The sequence below is a fragment of the Mastacembelus armatus genome, chromosome 16, assembly GCF_900324485.2.
Source record: "Mastacembelus armatus chromosome 16, fMasArm1.2, whole genome shotgun sequence".
Taxonomy (NCBI): Eukaryota; Metazoa; Chordata; class Actinopteri; order Synbranchiformes; family Mastacembelidae; genus Mastacembelus; species Mastacembelus armatus.
The window spans coordinates 9,619,294-9,639,275 of record NC_046648.1 but is presented as its reverse complement, the minus strand read 5'-3'; the positions used below and the strand labels follow the sequence as shown (position 1 = coordinate 9,639,275).

Genomic DNA, 19,982 nt, shown 5'->3' with positions numbered 1-19,982 from the left:
GGCTACGTACATATAGAGATATGAACTAAACCTGTGAAAAATGTAGCATTTTTTATAAAAAATATTGTCACTAACATTTTTAAGTTTAGTGGTGTATTTTCCAAAGGCGTAAATGACAGAAGTTTGCTGTTCCTGAGCTGCCACCTAAATCATCCTTCACTGAGTTCAGTAATCGAAGAAAGGTTTGACCTGAATGCCAGTGAAGGTTTTCTCACATTCTCCTCTGACATATCAAAAATGATTAGATGTGACCTGTTCAGCACTTCACACATCACATCACAACTATTCAAATACAAAATGCATGAGAGCAGAAGTGCATCTTCATTTGAAACTGTCACTATCCACATATGGGAAAGACCACAGTGAATCTTTCTGCAGCACTTGTGAAATTTCTTGGACAGATCAGTGGACTTCACTTTCCACATTTGGTCCAATAAATGTCAGTTATATACTGTAACTCAGGATTTTATAAGTATAGACTCAGCCCTCTGAGGACATGGGCAAAGTCTATATGAAATACAACTTTCATCAGATCTTATTTAGTTACTTTAATGAAATATAATAGAATATCTGTTTGGGCAAGGGGGGGAGGGGTGGAGCGAGGGAGAGGGTCAGTGCACTGACCATCCTTGTGCTGATATATGACATATAAATAGACATAGTGACAAACAAGAAAAACAGACAAATGGACTAAATAACATGTTATTTAGCCTTGGTGAGGCAGCCTTTCAAGGCTAAAACAACACTATTTTCTTTTTCTCCCACATAAACATTATCTATCCACTGCATAAAATGCTCTTGAAGATGGGTGCACTTCAGTTTACATCAGTGCCCTTTTTTATATAAAAAAAAAGCCAAATCGTCTTCTAAAAAGCTTCTAAACAAGAAGGTTGTTTCAGCCGTTGGCAGTGGATTGAGGAACAAGTAAGACTTTTACATGATTCTTTTTTTTATTTAAGCTTTTACATTTACCATGTCTGTCAGCAACTCATCAGGGACATACTAAACGTTCATCTATAGTTTGTGAATGGATACATCACATAGCAGTACATTACTGTAAGTGTATGCTAAGAATGACAAACTTAATTATCTAGAGTTTTTAAAGCTTAATGTAGCTGTATAATGAAAAGTTAACAATGTTCAGATTAGCAAATTTGACTGTGGCTGTTGTGAAAGAGGACAACAAATGAATCAATGTGACATCGGGAGAATCTAATGTTGAGAAAACCTCTACCCTGAAGAACAAGCATAAAATAGCAGCTAAGATCTGGGGCTGCAGTAATGAAAAAGAGTAGCAGAGGTGCTAGGGCTGACATTCTGCTGAGATGTAACTAACCATTGCTGCTTTTACTTTGTGCAGCTCTGGCTTTGATGATATTTCAATGGAGGCGTACTGGTTCTTCCATTGTCACAACATCTTTTCTAATAGGAATCATGATACATTTCAAGGAAATGGAGGGAAAAAAATAGATATGCTCCTTTATACTGCAGCCTAGTTCTGAGAACTGCACAATGTTTGTGATCAATTTGTGCCACTAAAAACACTGACCAGTCACCCTTTCGTTGCAGTAGCTTCACTGGACTCCTGTCGTGTGTATTACAATATAAACCCAGACCTCCTTTATTACCTCCTTTTTTGGCTAATAATAATGACTAATGATAATCTTGTAATATAATCAAATATGCTGCCATGCCCAAATATTATGAGTGTACTGTCTACTAAAACCATGGGTCTTCTCCACATTATGCTGGGTGGGAAGATAATATGATCAAAAGGGTCATCCAAAAGCATAACACCATGTCAGTCTGTGTAAAGCCAGCTGTTTGATCTTTAGCACATAATAAAAGGAAAGAAGATACTGGGGAAGTAATGAAGGGGAAAGAATTGCAGGAAAGCTGAATAAAAATGGAGAAAGGCAATGCAGAAAAGACCTGCATGGATTTTGTCAGTGGGCAGGGTCTGGGCACACAGAGAGAGGCCTGGAGTGGTAGGAAAATTATTGCGTAAGTATCTCTAATGAAAAAGGACACTTTGAAATAATATGCAATTTCTGGTCAAGCTCTAACCCAGCAGGCCTACACTGTAAAGCAACCGGCTAACTTAACATCCAACAACACAGCATGTTGTTATCACCAGCTGCATGCTGCTCACTCCACAAGCACCAGCCAAGTCTTCACCCTCAGAAGCCTCATCTTAGCAAATAGCAAAGCCCGTGTGCTGATATGAACTGCCGGAAATCACGGGAATGACAACACGAGGATGCAAAAAAAAAAAAACTGTGCCGGGGTTCATTTCTGAGTGTATAATCATTTTTTCATCTTTTAATTAATCAGTGACATGGTAGGTCTGTGTAAATGTTGACTCAAGGGTTTTTTTTTTTTTTTTACCTTAAATGTGTTGACATCTGAATATTAACTGCACAAACCCACATGAGGATGGCATTACCACACATGTGAGGTACATCTTTAAACCATCGTTCATTTTCCAGAGCTGAACGCTGCTAATAAATAATGAAGAAAATACAATACTTCAAGCAGATAATACTTGAAATGGCCAAAACATTTTAATTTATTGACATTTTTAAAACTCCTAAACCCATTATGATTAAATGGTTATCCAGAACTTTAAAAATGTAAACCTGATTAAATCTCATACTTTAAGATGTTTCTAATCTGTCTTTCACTAGTGCTAACTCTATCATAAATGAAAGAATACCCCCAAAAACAATTTCCCATCAGTCTCAGATATCATTAGTGTTTAGGGCTGTTTACCAACACTAGTAAGGAGGTGAATAATTGATTGCTGCAGGAATACACACTGTATATCTCTGATATGACTACAGTTTTATCGGAATGCACAATAAAAGCAGTGGATCTTTAATTCCCATTTAAATTACTGTTTTTGGACTGTAATTTCTTCAACATTACTAATGCCCCATGTGACAATGATGTTTGTAAAGTTGGCGAAAGGACTTTCAGCACATTTGACTATTCTAAAAACACTGAGACCACATTGAGACTGACAAGACTAAAACAGATCGGAGGGTTTTGGCTAAAAGCTTATAATTATTATAATCATCTTCAGTCTGAAGACTGGCAGTAGTTCTTACTAATAGCTCAGATGGGCAGAGCATCTCTTTCATTTTAATTGTGGTCATGATGATCAAAAAAAAATGTTCATTTAAAATGTGTTTCATAACTGTAAAAGCACTGACCACTTACAAAGGGTGGAACATTTCCAAGTTGAAAGCCAACATACTCAAATGAGCTGCTGGTGCTTGGACAAAAGGTCACAATACTGATCGGGGGAGAAAATACAGATATAATGGAAATGATTAACTGCAAATGGGACATAGCTCCGACTGAATACATCATGTCATGTACTGGTCAATATACTGAATCTATGCAAAAGAAGCTCTATGCCTGAATTTTTATACCACAGTTTGTTTGTTTTTTTTCCACAGGTCAAGCATCAAGAAATCATTTTCACTAAAGCACACGGGACTGACTCGACACTGCCCTGCCGTATAATGCAATCCACCATGGCAATCCCTGAGTGCCTGTAAGCCCTGGACAGTAACATCCACAGGAAAAAAAGCTGACTACTGACATGAATACTACATCAGTGAACCGGTCAGACTGCCCTGAGGTGAAGGTCCCCTTCCCTCTCTTCTTCACCATTGGGGCAGTGAGCTTGGCTGAGAACTTCCTGGTTGTGGTGGCCGTCATACGCAACAGGAACCTTCACTCACCCATGTACTGCTTCATCTGCAGCCTTGCAGCCTTCAACACCATCGCCAGCCTCACCAAAACGTGGGAGAACCTGATGATTGTGTTTGCTGACGTGGGACAGCTGCATAAGAAAGGTTTCCATGAGACCAAGCTTGATGACGTGATAGACTCCCTGCTTTGCATGTCCTTCGTTGGTTCATTTTTCAGTTTCCTGGCTATTGCTGTGGACCGGTATGTATCAATGTTGAGTGGCTGCACACAAAAATGTTTGAGAGGAGCATGTAGCAATCACTATTTTTATATCATATACTTGTGTGAGGGATAACTCACCTTTGACAGGAGTGATAAGCTTTCACCCCAGCCAACTAATCTACCAGAATCACTTTTTTAATGGCATCATTTTTTTTTAGTTTATTTTAAATTAAAAGAATATCTAAATTCAAAGCATCATGCCTCATTAACTAGGACTCTGAGGAGAAGAAAATTTACAGCTTAAAAAAAGTATATCTTAATAACTTCAGTGGTTTCACGAATCTATACATTACTTTGAAATTTGCTGTTTTTTTTTTTAAACCTTCCAGACAGCAACTAATTTCAGATCATGTCAGCATACAAAGACTTAAAGAAGGTTTTGACAGCTAACATCATAGATAGAACTACTGCGGTCACAAAGGGGCTGGTAGAGCCCAGACCTCATACAAGCGTCAAAGATACACTTTATGAGGCTGGAGAGTGTTTATATGAATGAATTCAATGACCCTTCAGTTAGGGTCACATATTCACGCCCTCAGAATTCATGAATGTGCAATACCATGGCAAGATTTATATACCTAGATGGGAACTAGTATTTTCCGGAATGTAGCTTATAACGCCTCTTTATGTGTTACCTAGGTGACTGATGTGCAACTTTACACATCCAGCAGACATGGTGAAACATTAGCATTTAGGTAAAATTGTGTTTGTGTCCTCTTGATGAATTTAAGTCCATTTTACTCCCTCTCTTGATCAATATGGTCTCCACCAGTTCCAGAGAAAAAAGTTTGATTTTGACGCTACATCTAACGTGTGCCAATTCATTAGGGCTTTTCTTTCAGGTGCTGCCAATCAATTTAAAAGCTAAAAATATCAGTGTTTACAGCTCTTTAAAGAAAAATTCAGCTACTGCAAGTTTAAAGCATCTGAGTGAAATTTATTAATGATTTGAGCAGATAACCAAGTTACTTCTTTTTATTTTCAGATACATCACCATCTTCCATGCACTGCGATACCATAATATTATGACAATGTGGCGCACCAGGGTCATCTTGGGTGTCATCTGGATGAAATGTGGGGTGTTGGCCGTGCTAATGGTGAGATTCTTTGATTTCAAATTCATCATGATCTGCTTTGTCGTCTTCTTCGTCATCTCCCTGGCGACCATCTGCTTCCTCTATGTCTACATGTTTATGTTGGCACGCATCCACGCCAAGAGGATTGCAGCTCTGCCCAGCAGCAGTGGTGGGAGGTGTGGGCGCCAGCGGTGCTGGGGGAGCAGCATGAGAGGAGCCCTGACTCTCACTATCTTGTTTGGCGCATTTGTGGTGTGTTGGGCTCCATTTTTCCTCCACCTCATCATCATCATGGTGTGCCCAATGAACCCTTACTGTGAGTGTTACAGATCACTGTTCCAGCTGCATGTGGTGCTATTGATGAGCCACGCCATGATTGACCCGGCCATCTATGCCTTCCGCAGCGCCGAGCTCAGACGCACTTTCAGGAAGATGTTTGCTTTGTTCAGATTGGAAGCAGTGTTCATAAAAATATCCTAATACACCTTTTATTTTTGCCTTTATGGATGTGCTGTTTACCTTCAGGGGCCTTTAAATTCACTGGATTGCTTATATTTACACAGGTTAATAATATATAACATTGTACTGCCATTGAGCAGCAGGTATTCCAGGATACAATGTAGCAAAAAAGTTCACTTTCTTCTTTCCCTAACTAGAAACTGAAGCTTTATACATCAAGACTACTGTGTCCTTTACATTTGGTTCTTTTGAGTTTGACTGAGCACCTAGTGACTTTCAATGTGTGTTTGCATGCACCTCTTTAAGACTCAGTGTACTGTTTAGGTTAAGGTTAGTTCATTAGATAACTGCTATCTGTCCGTCTTCTCCCTGTCTTACTGGATGTCTAACCAGCTATCCCTCCCTCATCATTACCCACATCCATCACATTCATATGAGCCTCATCATTTCCACAGCCTCTTTCACTCATCCATGCCAGGAGGATCGCAGCTCTGCCCGGTAGTAGTGGTGGGAGGTGGTTTTACTAAAGAACATGTTATTTCTTTCTACATTGAGATTTCCAGTACTCACAGGACCATAACATCACAGTGACTGTTAAGAACAATATCCATCCATCCATCCATTATCTTTGCCCACATATTCCTATTTTTAGGGTCACAGGGATCTGCTGGAGCCTATCCCAGCTCTCTTTGGGTGAAAGGCAGGGGTACATCCTGGGTCACCAGTCCATCACACGGCCACATGTAGACACACAGAAAGGCCCCTGCTGGGTTTTGAACCAGGAACCTTCTTGCTGAGAGGCAACAGTGCTATCCACCAAACCACCGTGCTGCCCACTAAGAACAATAATGTGACAAATGTTCTCCATTTCACCTTTTGCTTTTATTATTTGAACACATATTATTAAAATTAAATCTTTTTATTCAACATGGCCAACACTGACATCAACCATTTCTACTGTAGCTCACATTTATATTTCTGCATGCCAACACTTTTACTATCAACTTACATGAAATATTTCCCCCAGCTGTTAACACTGTCTCACTGGACTTAAACATAAGGCTGCGTATGCAAGTGGCAACCAACCCACGAGCTTTGTCCAATGTCACATCACAGTCAGCTGGTGTTTCTATAGAAACAAGGACTGAGTAGTTTACAATCAACAACAACAATTACTTATGTTGCATAAGTGCACAATGTGTCATATGGGTGGAGATTATACATTCAGCAAAATAGAGCGATATGGTTTTAATAAAAGCATTTGTGTGTGTGTTATATGCTCTTCTTTTGATCTCACAATATCATTACACTTAACAATAAACACTAAACAAAAGCTACCGTGAAGCTATTACAACAGAAAAAGAGAGAATTTTTCATTATATTTATTCCAAAGCCTATTTAGCTGTACCCATTAAAAAGTCCTGGATCAGTCTGAAGACACAAATGATACAGATGGCCGGCTGCATTTTACAATAAATAGTAATATGACAGACTGGAAAACAAATGTTTAATATCTTGACACTGGAACAATTTGTAACATTTAGTATGAAGAGCAGTTTCAGCAAATTCTTGATGTTGATGAAGATGTGTGGCACCACCAACACACCCACACCCACACACACACACATAGAGCTCTTTGAAGCCACTGGTACATTTGGTTTTTTTTTTTTTAAATTTCAAACATCTTAGAGCATCTTTACCTAATGCAGTTTAATGCAGACTATGGGCTGGGAAGCAGTGTGATACATAGCTACAGTGGCAGCATAGAGCAGCTGTAATAAATATAAAGATAGCGGAGTAGACTGAGAGTAAGTGACTGCATTCAAATCACAGCACGCTACTGGGAGCTGGCAGATTTGACGAAAGTGCATGTTATCTGTAGCGCTAATGCTGCAACATGGGGAGGCAGAGCTGATGGGAGCGACAAAAAATTGGCTGCTGACAGGTTAAACTGTCCAAAAGCTCACCAGCAGTATTTTTTTCCCACTTAGCAAACAGTGTAACATAAGTCTAAGGCCTTAGACAAAGTGACTTCTTTTTCAGGTTGTTGCAGGTGGGAACACACAGTCCACTAACAGGACAGTTAATCTACACAACACATCAGAGACTTACATTGTAAAAACTTGTAGTGAGGAAGCTCAGACTAGGATCGATTTAGAAACACTGTCAGAGCAGCTCTGAGCAAGGAAAGGACTAAAACATTGCATGGTTGACCTCATTGCTAGATATGACACATTGTTTTAAAAGTTGTGATTGGTTGACCAAAGTCTATAGGCTATAAAAATCCACTCTTAGTGGTAATGTGCATATTATGGACAGTGAAATTCATATGGCTAATTCTCAATAGAATATCACCTCTATAAAGACATGGTGTTATCAATACTTTTTTATGTAATAAACATCTCTGCTGCATTTATTTAAAGCCATAATATGCTGTAAAAGTGGCCTAATTTATTTGATATTAATGGGAGAAAATGCTTCACCATTAATGTGATTGCTGGCCAGTCTACTTAAGTAGTGGTGCTGGATGACATGTAGGGACCAAGCAAACAGCATCAGAAAACCCATTTTAACAGGAAATGTTAAGCCCAGCGTTACAACACAAGCCAAGAGGCAGGCAAGATAACTGCTTTCATTTAGGATTGCTTTCATTTAGGATGATATAGCATATCTCTAATGAGATTGAGCAGAGGCATTATTCTAGCACATTCTAATCTGTAATGTTTCATTAACTAACTGTCATTCAGGGTTTGTAGAATATTTCTTCCACCTTTCTGTCTTTCTGACATTTTGTCCTGTTTTAAAAACATAACCCTCTTAAAGGTGCTCCTCCCTACTCCCACATTTCTTCACTTCAGGTGCCTAAGATACTTTGTGAATAGCTTTTATCTTTACCAGGATTTAATCTTAATTGTTTTAATTAACTTTTTTTGAGAAAACGTCAGCGGTGAATCTTAAGGATTTAAGTAATTGGATTAGATGTTGTCTTATCTAAGAGATCAGGAGACTAGTGATAGGAGGCTTTTCATTTTACACACAAATTTAATTTGCGTACGTCATGTGAATGCTCATGTATGGCAGATTCAGTCAGTCCTGTGGTTCCTGTGCCTCAGTATTTACCCGTCAGAGCGCAGATGTTGGCGCAGACGTTTCTCAGGCTGTAACAGCAGATGATCTCCTTAAACGTCTTCCTCATCTCCTGACTCCTGAAGGCATAGATGAGTGGGTCAATCACAGAGTTGCACATGATCAGGATGAGGTACATGTTGAAGTGGGACATGAAGCACACGCAGTAGAGGTTCCGCGGACAGGAGATCATCAGGATCAGGTGGAGGAAGAAGGGAGCCCAGCAGACGATGAAGATCCCCAGCAGAATGGTCAGCGTGATGGCCCCCTTCATGCTGGCCCGCTGGTGGATGGAGTTGTACCCTGGCAGGGCGGCGATGCGCTTGACGTGCGAGCGGGCCAGCATGAACATGTGGCTGTAGAGGGAAGCCATGATGAGCAACATGGCGAAGAACATGGAGACCAGACAGATGATGACGGGAGTGGCGTCTGAGTAGATGATGAAGACGATTCCGCAGCCCGTGCAGAAGGTCCAGATTCCCGCGATGATGCAGCCGGCTCTCTTCACTGTCATAATGTTGTGGTACCTCAGTGCGTAGAAGATAGTGACATACCTGGACATAATAACATATACTGATTTCTGTTTTTTTTAGCAAAGGGATTTGATTTTATAGTGTTGATTTCAGTTTTCACCATGCCATGCCATAATACTGTACAACATGCTCTGAATCACTACCTCTAAAGGGTCTAAGCCTGTAAAGAAAATAGCTGCATTGCTGATTTTCCCACAGATCAATTTTTTTGAGCAATCCACAGAACAGTAGCAGTTCAATTTCCACAGTATGGATTGCCACTGGAGACAGCTGACAATCAGGAGGAAAACTGACAATAATTTCCTCTCTTTTTTTTGTCTTTATCTCTCCATTCAATCAGCTTCACTCTGGTACATGTTGGGTCATCACTGAGACAGTGCTGTGGTATCTTGCGTATTTTATGTGGAATAGATTGGGCACAGAAGCGTTGCAATCTGAAGTATACGGTGTGAATAATAAGGGTGAGTGGATGCAACCTTGAGGTGCACCAACAGTAGTTCTGATAAGAGGAGTGATTGTGCCCCTTCCATTCAATATCTAGAAGAAATGAGTTGACCCTTTACAGAAGTGATTAAGACAGAAGTAAACAAGGAACTGAACTGTACTGAATACAGAAATGTACAGAAAAAAAATAAAGCCCCAGTGATGTAATTGTTAAAGGAGTACTTCAGTCTTTAAGTGTTGGCTGGCTTGTCAGAGACATAATAAAACATGTGAGAAACACATTTTTTTCATAATTCAAGATGGTCCAGATGGTTTTTCCAGTTGCACCAGGTTGTGCCCGTCTTAATACAAGTCCTTTAATATTCAGATTCTGTAAATACCTCATCTGATTTCATACTTATTTTTATCTAAATGACAGAGCTGCCTAATGCAAATTGACATCAGTGTAATCTATCCAATTTAAGTGGAACTGTATGTCTAATAACCAAATAGTTACATTAATACAAAACGGAGCAGCACTTAAACTGCCTATTTATTTACTGGTGTGTAGCTACTGGACAAGGTCTATTTTTAGACAAACCTCTCTTATTGTTTACGCGTAACTTTCACATTAGCTAAGCTCAAAGAGAGGGAAAATCTGAGCAATGTAATTATGCAAACTGACTCTCTTGTCAGAGTGCATTTAATTAAAAAAGTTAATTTCTTTTAAAAGATGTTCCTGGAGGAATACTAATAAAAATGAAGTACAAAGAATGCGTGTATGTGTGTGCTGCAGTGATCTGGCAGTTGTACAAGGTTTTCAAGGTAGAGATAAAAACGGCCTCATCCTTTCAATAACCACCTCCCTCCGCAGGATAAAATGCAATGAAATCTAATCTTTTTATTATTATTGCAGTGCATTATAGGGAATTACTTTTTGCATCACTCTTAATTGTGGCAGTCATTAAAACTATAAAGTACACAGAAGCTTGAAATCTAAAAACTATAGCCTATACGTTTTCATAAAAAAATTATATTTGGAGGAAATAAGGTGTGCAACATGGGATAGAGATCGTTACCTGTCCACAGCAATGGCCAGTAGGCTGCACATCGATGCAACAACAGAGATGCAGATCATGGAGTCAAACACGTTGTCCATCTGCCGAATGAAGTGGTCCTCCACCACCAGCTGTCTGTTGTTCAGAAGGTAAATGATGATGGTTTCCCAGGCATTGGACACACTGACCAGCATGTCTGCCACTGCCAGACTGCAACAACCACAAGGGATAGGTCAAAATGTTGATCACAGTATATTGTACCTCCACCCTAACACACTGAAAAAATCAATGAAACAATTGAAGAGGCATTATTATGCAATCTATGTGACATTTTCTATCGACATCTTTAACCAGCAGGTGGGAGTGAGGCCGAAGCACTCACGTGTCAAATCAAAATGCTAGTCCTAAATGTTAGGACACCTGCTCTAAATATCAGCATTAAGAAAACAGTTCACCAAGCAGAGTCATGTGAAAACAGGAACACTGCAACATCTCAGCAAACCTACCATGCTTAACCTGATTTCAATCTGTGTTTTTATCAACTGCAGTCATACAAGTAGTCGGAGGAAGATTATACGATCAAAAAAATAACAGATGTGTTTCCCCTTTTTCCATATTTTTGTATAGGGAAAGAGTAAGCAAAGGCAGATCCATCATCATAATTGTGAGAAAAAAATCATTTGGTGTCAAACTCCAGATGTGTAAATTATCTTAACCCTAATAAATCAGCCCATTGTGCCACCTTTTTTTTTAAAAATATAGCCTACTTAATGTTTTCATCCAGGGTGTCTCTAGCTCAAAATGCACATAAAACAGGTGGCACCACCTAAAACACAAGTCTTTGGCACGCATCATGCTTATGATTATGAGACATAAAGTGAGTTCAATTTCTGAACAGGCTTTTCTAGCTACATTTAGAAGTAAAGTTTCACTGTGTCACTTTTAATTTGAAAACTGGATCTGTAGATAATCTCTCATTAAAGCTAACTGCTAGTTACCAGTTAGCTTCCAACAGATCAGGCTGGGGATCAGGTTTCTGTCTATGTGTACTTATTATTGCTTCCTGTACTGTGTTCCATGTTTTACTGCACATCCAACATGTACCTACTGGATACAGAGTGAATACTAAAAATACAGTAGGTGTTTAACAGTTTTTATGAAAAAAGCTTGCACACACACCTATACAAATAGGAGACTGAGTGACTAGTGAGACATTGACTTTGCTGGTCAGTATTCACAAGGAACTAGTCCAGCTGGCATATTCTGGTGCACTGGAAACATTGGCTGTTAGTGTTTTATTTTGTTCCTCACAGGTTCAAATAGCAGCCTACTTGGGTCACAGACATTATATGAAATTGCAGGGGCCTTAAGGGGACATCTGCGTTATTACCTAATTTTGAGGCTCCAGCTTGCAGATGGGCCTGAGTTCAGATCTGGATTTAAGGCTGTTATTTCACTTTATGTTGTGCTTAGATGTTTGTTATTCAGATTATTACATACACAATTAACAGTGGCCTTAAACTTATTTTAGCAATGTCAAGGCTGCAATTCATTAGGAATGACTATATATATCTACACATCATCATCATGTGTTGAGCATCCATTTACCTGCAAACAAAGAAGTACATTGGTGAGTGGAGGTTCTTGTTCTTTATTATGGCTGTGATGACTAGGATGTTCTCCAGCAGGGAGATGATACCCAGGATCAGAAAAACCTGGAAAGACACATACTATATGACTATGAGAAGAGTAACACAAAATGACAGCACAGTAGCAGTTCTCAACATTAATGCTGGGTTCCTTTAAGGGATTACAAGATCAGTCTGCTAAACTGAAAACAGATACAAAAACTGCTACTATACAAAATTAAATGACTGGAGTGTTTTATTTTACCAGGGCTTCAAATCAATGAAATGTGAGAGAGGAACATCACTCTTCGTTCAGTGTTACACACACAAATACAAACCTCTACAGCGATGTGGACCTGTTCACATGCTGCCGGCCTGGACGTGCTGATTTTGTCAGGTAGCAGCGGAGGGGACAGGGTGTAGTTTTGGTGATTGTAGGAGTAGAGCCAGGTAGAATTACCCAGCGACACCTCCTCATGGTAGTAGGTCTCTTCAGACGCATTCATAGCTGCTGCTGCTGTGCCTCTGGTTGAGATCATGGCTGCTCTATTGTTAATGCCATTTTTCAAGCAGTCTACAAAGCAAACAGGCATCAAGGTGAGATGGTCTCATATTCAACATTATGTTTATTATGTTATTTTATAGAACCTGTAGCTCAGTTAGAATACTTTTCTTTTTCTTTCTTTTTTATAGAAATGTGTCCCCTTAAAATAACTGCCTGTTCCAGCTGAAAACGATGCGGGATGAACAGTGTGAGTGAACCAAACTAGTAAAGTTGGAGCCAGACAACTAAGCACCTGAAACTACAGTAAAGGTCATAGGAGCTGCAGATTCAACCAACAATTTTCACTGGGTTTATCACTATGAGTGAACCCTTTCCTATTGTTGTATTATTTTCACATTGTCATTTGATTCACCCACTCTAATGTCATTATGGTATTAAGTTGTAACATCATACATGAACCACCCCAGCAGCCTTAGTACTGGGACCAGGCTGAATCTGTTATTAAAATGTGGCCTGCCACTGCTATTTAGAGGAGGTCACAGAGGCACATTCATCTCTGCAAATGGATGAGAACTGATAGATTTGCATTGTAGTGCTTCATTTGCATTGCATCACATTTAGTAAAGTTGCACTTCAGAATAATTCAGTACAGGTTCAACAGCATCATTGTTGACTGACTCATTATTATAAGCTTGTTTTTCATTCTTTAGCATACAATTTTGATTAAGTGGAGGCATTTGAATATTTAAACTTTTGCTAGTGATTGGAAAAAAAACAACAATTTATTTTGTTTCATCATTCTGTTGAATCTATTAGAGTCTAGCTCAAAGGAACAGCTCCCAACCTCTCATTTTGAGAAATGCACTTTTTTAGTTTCTCCCTGAGAATTAAATTAAAAAAATCAAAACCACTGTCATGTCATCATAGCAAATATTAAGACACAGCCAGCAACTGATTAGCTCAGCTTAGCATGAATACTGGAAACACATGCATATATGTGTATATACACACACACACACACACACACGCACACACACACACACCCTCACACACAGATATGTATATATATATATATATATATATATATATATTGCAAATGAAAGTTTTTGGGGGAATTCATTATGACCATTGTTAATTGAATTAATGAGTAATTCAATGCAGTTAACAATGAAACAACAATGAAGGTTAAAATGACACTTGCAACCGATGAGTTTGAAACTAATTATATTTTCAGTCTTCATTTATCCTCCCTGTTGCTAAGGTTTGCTGTTGCACAAACATTTCCCTGCGATGTCTTCCTATGATCAACTGCTTGCCATTTTTAAACAAATCTTTACGCTGTGCACAGTATTTGTATTGTTTGGCAATACATTGGCTATAATTGAAATAATGTGTAATTTATTGCAATTGCAGTATTTAGTGCACATGCATTTCCAAGTAGTTCAATCAAAAAAAAACAAAGTAACTGATGATAATTTTATTTCAATTGTGAAACAATTATTGATTAATTAATGGATAAATTACCGGCCTATAATTTAGTAGGTTACCAAACAAAACGGCACTGAAGTTTGCTTTGCAGTTTGCTTTGGACATTCCAGGTTGATTATGACAGTACAGCAATAAAGTTTGCCTATGATAGTCCTACAGCAAAAGAGAGCGACCACAGAAAGCCTCAGGATTAAGATCCTGTCCGCAGCTGTGATGAGGACTAACCTGGAATAGGAGCAATAACTCTTTCCTGAAGACAGGAGTCTTCCCCATTTCTCAACTCATGACCTGCGTCAACAGCTTCTCTCTTGAAGTTTGAGTTGCTTATACATTTTCACAGAGCTGGCATAAACTCTCCTAATAGAACAGAAAAGTTCCCAAGCGTCATGTGGTACATGAGTAATTTCAAGGATGAGGGAAAAAAAGCCTTGGATGGGAAAAGAGAAAAAGGCAAACACTGATAACAAAATGAAACCACTCGAGCAAAGTTAAGCGATGAACTTAATTCCACATTATGGTCACCGTGTTGGTTTGCAGACTGTCTCATTTCAGCAAAATGCAGTTATGCAAATTCTATTACAAAGCAACACAATGAGTTTAACAGAAATTAACCTTTTCTGCAAGACTGAAAAAACACATACTAGTTATGATGATGCTGTTAATATACTTACTACTGTGATGCAAGCACTGTACGTATGAATGTAAGGAAGTATGGATGCTATCGTATCAAGAAGCAATTGCTCTGAATAAAAAGTGTAGTTTGAATTATTTAATTTTACTGGCTAGAGATGTTCTATTTCAAATTGTATGGTGTGTTTTTCATTGTACTTGCCTGTCTCTTCAGTATATATTATCAATTATTTTTATTTATTAATAGAAGCACTACCCAAATATACAGAAACTGATATAAGAAAACCTGAGTGTCATCCAAGTATTAGACAGAAACTTGAAAACATAGCTATTTGTTTCTCAAATAAGATCCTGCAACATAGCAAAAGATAAGATTGTGGTTTATCAGTCCAACCTACAAACACTTAAGGAATGTAAGGCTGATCTCATATCCCCTGCTGCAAGGAACAGAAATTAAAATCATCCAAAACTGTGAAAATGAAGCAGCTGTTAAAGCCACATGAATGTTACAATTCAGGCCCAGAGCCTGTTTTTGAAGCAACTGTCATCTCCTGTAAGAAAGTCAAAGATCCTGTAAAAAATAAAGTCATCCTATATGCCCATCTGATCTTACAGTCATTAAATATTTTTTGCCACATAAAGATAACTGCTGCACCTTTTTCTGCACATTTCCTACTTGAAAATAACCAGACAGCATTAAAGTGTGTTGAGCAATTTAAAGAGACATATGATGGTAGACCTGCATTTAAGAATTATTACTGCCTGGCGATGTCTTGTATTTTGAAAATAAATAGGTTTTGCTGTCTTTTTGTATTAGCTAAGGTGTGAACAGCAGAGCCCAGGGTGACACATTAATGAGACAAAAAAGCCTAGAGGTGCTTTTGGCTGTTTAAAAAAACAAAACAAATACACATCACTTCTACATTTGATTCACATGCGGGTTGTAGCCTCCCTGTACCCCATGGTATGCTGCATTTCCATGGGTCGCTGGCTGCTCCAACCTGGCTTGTGTTGCAGTTTAAAGCTGCGAGGTCAGAGATGGGGGCTCCCACAGCAGACACACATTGTCTGCTGTCATGTGAAGATGCAAACCACTGCACTCTATAAATTATGCTGTCTGCCATGATCAGTGCACAATTACGTACCCAATCAGCCTGAACTCTAGTACCACTCACCCCACATCAGTTTCAAGTGTTTACTGCTAATAAAACTGTAATTTTCTATGACTGACTGTCTGACTGACTGTGTGTTCCAGTTAGCAGACCTTGTGCCATAATACCAGCCCCTCTGACCCTTTTCTCTGTCTGTATGGCTTTTGAATGCGAGGGCCCCAAGAGAACACATGGTCTGTTTTTAAAATTCTGAACATATTTTAGGGTTTGAAGATTGTGTTCATGTGTGAAATAAGATTAAAATGAAAATGAGCAAAAACCATCTTGTCTCAAGTGGTGGTTTATGATGTTTTCTACGTTATTCATCAGAGTAGGACAGTCTGAATTACGTAAATTGCAACAAAAGTAATTCAATGTATTTACATGGAAACGTTAATGACACCAGTAAGACACATTGTGAGCATGCCATGTCACGCTATGGCATAACAGCCATGCATTTACTGTACAGAATGGTCGCTTGATATACAGCACAGTCAAACTTAGAACTTGTTTTTTGATATTTTAGATTTTTGGCTTGTGGGCTGATTTTTGTACTTTTGTGGAGCTATTGTGTATGTATTTGGTGTCAGATCAGGAATTCTAAACTAGATCTGCCTGCAGCACATTGAGTTCAGCAGGATCTATCATCTCATCTTCATCCTCCCACAGAAATTTCTCCATGCAGTGACCAATCAATTATAAAATAAATAAGTTTTGGAACAAAAAAACGGTCAAAATTTAGAAGCAAGCTTTTTATTTTTCCCTGTAAAATTCGATAATAGTGGTGCTCTCTTTCCACGGTTGTAAAAGGTTTTTGTGACATGGCAGGCGCTTCAGTACAATGCTGCATGTCATATTGTTGTGTGAAATATCCATGTCAGCGTACTAGATGTAATACCAAGTTGGAGCTTCTGAAGGCAACAATATACAACAATATATCTGCTTTCTACTTTAATCTTCGTTTTTCCTTTTGTAACGTTTAAGTTCTATGTTAATTTTTTGTACACAGTACAACAGTTTAGTGAAATGTCTTGTTTGTGTGCACAAACTTGGCCAACAAAGTGGATTCTGATTATGATTGCACTTAACAAATCAATCTAAATATGTAACACAGCATGATCGGGTGATAAGAGCAATCATGCATAAATGCTTTCAGGCAATAGAATATAAGGCAATAGAATGACTGGCTTTTCCTTTTCTATCAACATTGTGTAATTGGAGGTGAAATGAAAAGTATAAAACACTGTTTCTTTTAACTAACAGCACCATTAATTGACTGCTGTGACTTGTGTTTCAGGGCTCTTTGTATTTATAGAGTGACAGATCTCAATCTGCAGCCGATCCCATGATGTGTCTGACTCTGCTGACAATGGCACGGATGATAGCAAAACACGTCTTCAGTGGTTACCATGGTCACGTTATCACAAACGTTCACAAGTGTTTTCTTTTCAACCCAGACGTTCCCAAAAAATAACAACACTCTCACCATTCAAGTCATGATCTAGCCTATTTTGGAAGTCTAGTGCTAATTAAATATTATTGGTTGCTAACAACAGATTCACTTGGAAGATTATTTAAATTAGATGGCAAGAATGTTGACAATAATGCGCTGGAAAATCTTTACATCAGCCAGTGTCTTTGTTATGAGTTTGTGTGTATCATTTACACACCATACCATATATATATATGTATATATATATATATAGCTTCACAGCCACGCCCACATACATAAACCTTTCAGATTCTCTAGTGTCAGAATTTCAAAAATAAAATTTAAAATGAATAACAACACATATGAATTTGTGGAATTCAACAAATGTCTGTTTTTTGGCTAATCCAATTAATTCAGGCTTAATACCTGATCAAAATAATGCATGATGATAAATATAATAGTGTTCACAATGGCCTAATTATCTAGATAAAAATAGAATATAAAAACCATTTGCTGTTGACAACGTTATTTCACAGTAAAATTCACCCACTGCTTCTTCTGATTTCTTTCCATTTGTGTAATATGGTGCTGCTGTTTACCAACTGTGCTCTGTTAAAGCCTGCAGAGCCTATTGAGTGACTATTTACACGGGCTTTATTAAAGCGACTTGTCACGCACCTTTCTGGGTCCAAGATGTCAGAGAGAGGCACACAAAAGAGATGAACATGTCATGACCCACGACACAACATATGACTGAAATGAACTTGTGAATGGAGCCAAGTTCTTGTTCTCCCAGCAGGAGATGTGTTAATCAGGGGCAGATTCAGGTCAGTAAAAAGACAGCTCCTCTTCTCACACTGAGAGATGCTTGCCGCTGTTGCTTTACAACAGTGATGACTAATCTTTAGAACAATTTTCTCTAGATAATTATTACAGCATCAATTAGACTAAAAAAACACATTTCTGGTACAACAGGGGTGGAAACGATTACATTTCTCTATTGCAAATCTTTTACCTGTTCATTTATTCAATTCTTGTGCCTAACAAAGTGACACTGACTTAAAATTACTGCTTTAATTGCAGTAAGCTTTGTGAAAATACAGCAAACTTACATTATGTCTTGGCCATGCGCCAGTTTAGGGATTTGTTATGCTGGATTAATCCATGGCTGTAGTTCCTTCAATTTAAGCAAATGCACATCTGGCACGATGCTATGAGACTGATCATCAAACGCTTCTCTGTGTTTGTGTTTCCGTAGGAAATAGCAGAGCTGCCTAAAGAGAGGCTCTATCTGACTGATTATCAATTTTAAAAAAAAAGAAATGTGATTCTGCACATTTCATTTCAGATCATAGCCACAAGCATGTCACCATGGTGCCCTCAGTTCTCAACAGACACAAGGACTGTGCTGTCGACAAATTCGGGCCGCTCATTGGCAAGATACAAATTCTGCAGTGCTTTAAGACCATTAAAACTAAAACAGCTTTATGCCTAATACTGAGGTATCATTTCACTGATCGTGTGTGGGCAGTGGTTGTTATGATATAGAGTTTAAGACAAGCATAATGCCTGGCCTACCCACCTGTAGGATTATTTGGAATTGTATACATTTACAGATATCATTTTATAAATGTTTTATGGTAGTATATGCAGTGATAAATAGACAATTTTATAACAATATCGTAGTTAGCAAGACTACACTTAGAAAAAGTGGAAAATGCCATCCAAATATGAAAAAATATATATATCATGCAGCTGCAATATGTACACTCACGTATCACTGAAAATACTGTAAATGTATTGTAAAGTCCGTACTTTGAATCATAGACAAACTTCAAGTTTCCCTCATCTTCAGAAGACAAAAATAACAAGCCAGTTTGATGATGTCACAGTAAAGCAGGCAGAGACGCACTTTGAGCCTCTCTGAGTCAAGCTATTCTCTAAATGCCTATTTTGACAAAAATCAATGTAAAAATGCAAAGGAGTCTCTTAAGGTGGTGGTAAAAATCCATCATGAGTGGGGCTAGAGAGATTAAGCATGACTCACCTCTCACAGGAGCCGTGACTCAAATCCTTCCCACTGGAGGTTCCGATGGACTAGATGGTGCCTCTCTGGAGCAGCGGATCAGTGGATTTACGGATCGTGAGAATGGAGATGCTGAGAGAGAGAGAGAGAGAGAGAGAGAGAGAGAGAGAGAGAGGGGAAGGGGGGAGGGAGAAGGAGGGAAGAAAGGAACTCCCCGCTTTGGCTCTGAAATAGTGGACACACAACATGCGGCTATTGCCAGCAATTTTTAGCCATCTCTCTCACAGTGGACTGAAGAGAGCAGCTGCCAAATGCACAGAGCTTCCTCCATGATAAATTATTCTGTCTGTTAGGCGCTCCATCTTAGAAAAATAATAATAGCTTCTATATGTGCACACCTCCAAAATGCAACATTGAAACAATGAAAAAAAATAAAACAGTAAAATAAAACAACAATAAATAA

At 38.6% G+C, this 19,982-nt stretch overlaps 2 protein-coding genes across 3 annotated transcripts; one reads left to right on the top strand and one right to left on the bottom strand.

Moving 5' to 3' along the window:
* Positions 1-3,610: 3,610 nt before the first annotated feature.
* mc2r (melanocortin 2 receptor) lies at positions 3,611-5,529 on the top strand. Its single transcript, XM_026293565.1, is given in 3 exon segments — positions 3,611-3,963; positions 4,970-5,495; positions 5,497-5,529. Coding segments are annotated over 3 exon segments (912 nt in total).
* Positions 5,530-7,188: 1,659 nt separating this feature from the next.
* Positions 7,189-19,667, bottom strand: mc5ra (melanocortin 5a receptor). 2 transcript variants are annotated; one of them, XM_026293563.1, is made up of 5 exons: positions 19,541-19,667; positions 12,626-12,861; positions 12,268-12,374; positions 10,681-10,869; positions 7,189-9,199 (listed from the first exon to the last, which is right to left on the bottom strand). In XM_026293563.1, the coding sequence occupies exons 2-5, from the start codon at positions 12,824-12,826 to the stop codon at positions 8,629-8,631; spliced, it is 1,068 nt and encodes a 355-aa protein (XP_026149348.1). In that variant the 5' UTR covers positions 12,827-12,861; positions 19,541-19,667; the 3' UTR covers positions 7,189-8,628. The 2 variants fall into 2 exon arrangements, with proteins under 2 accessions (XP_026149348.1, XP_026149349.1); XM_026293564.1 differs by lacking the exon at positions 19,541-19,667 and adding an exon at positions 14,506-14,594.
* Positions 19,668-19,982: the final 315 nt, after the last annotated feature.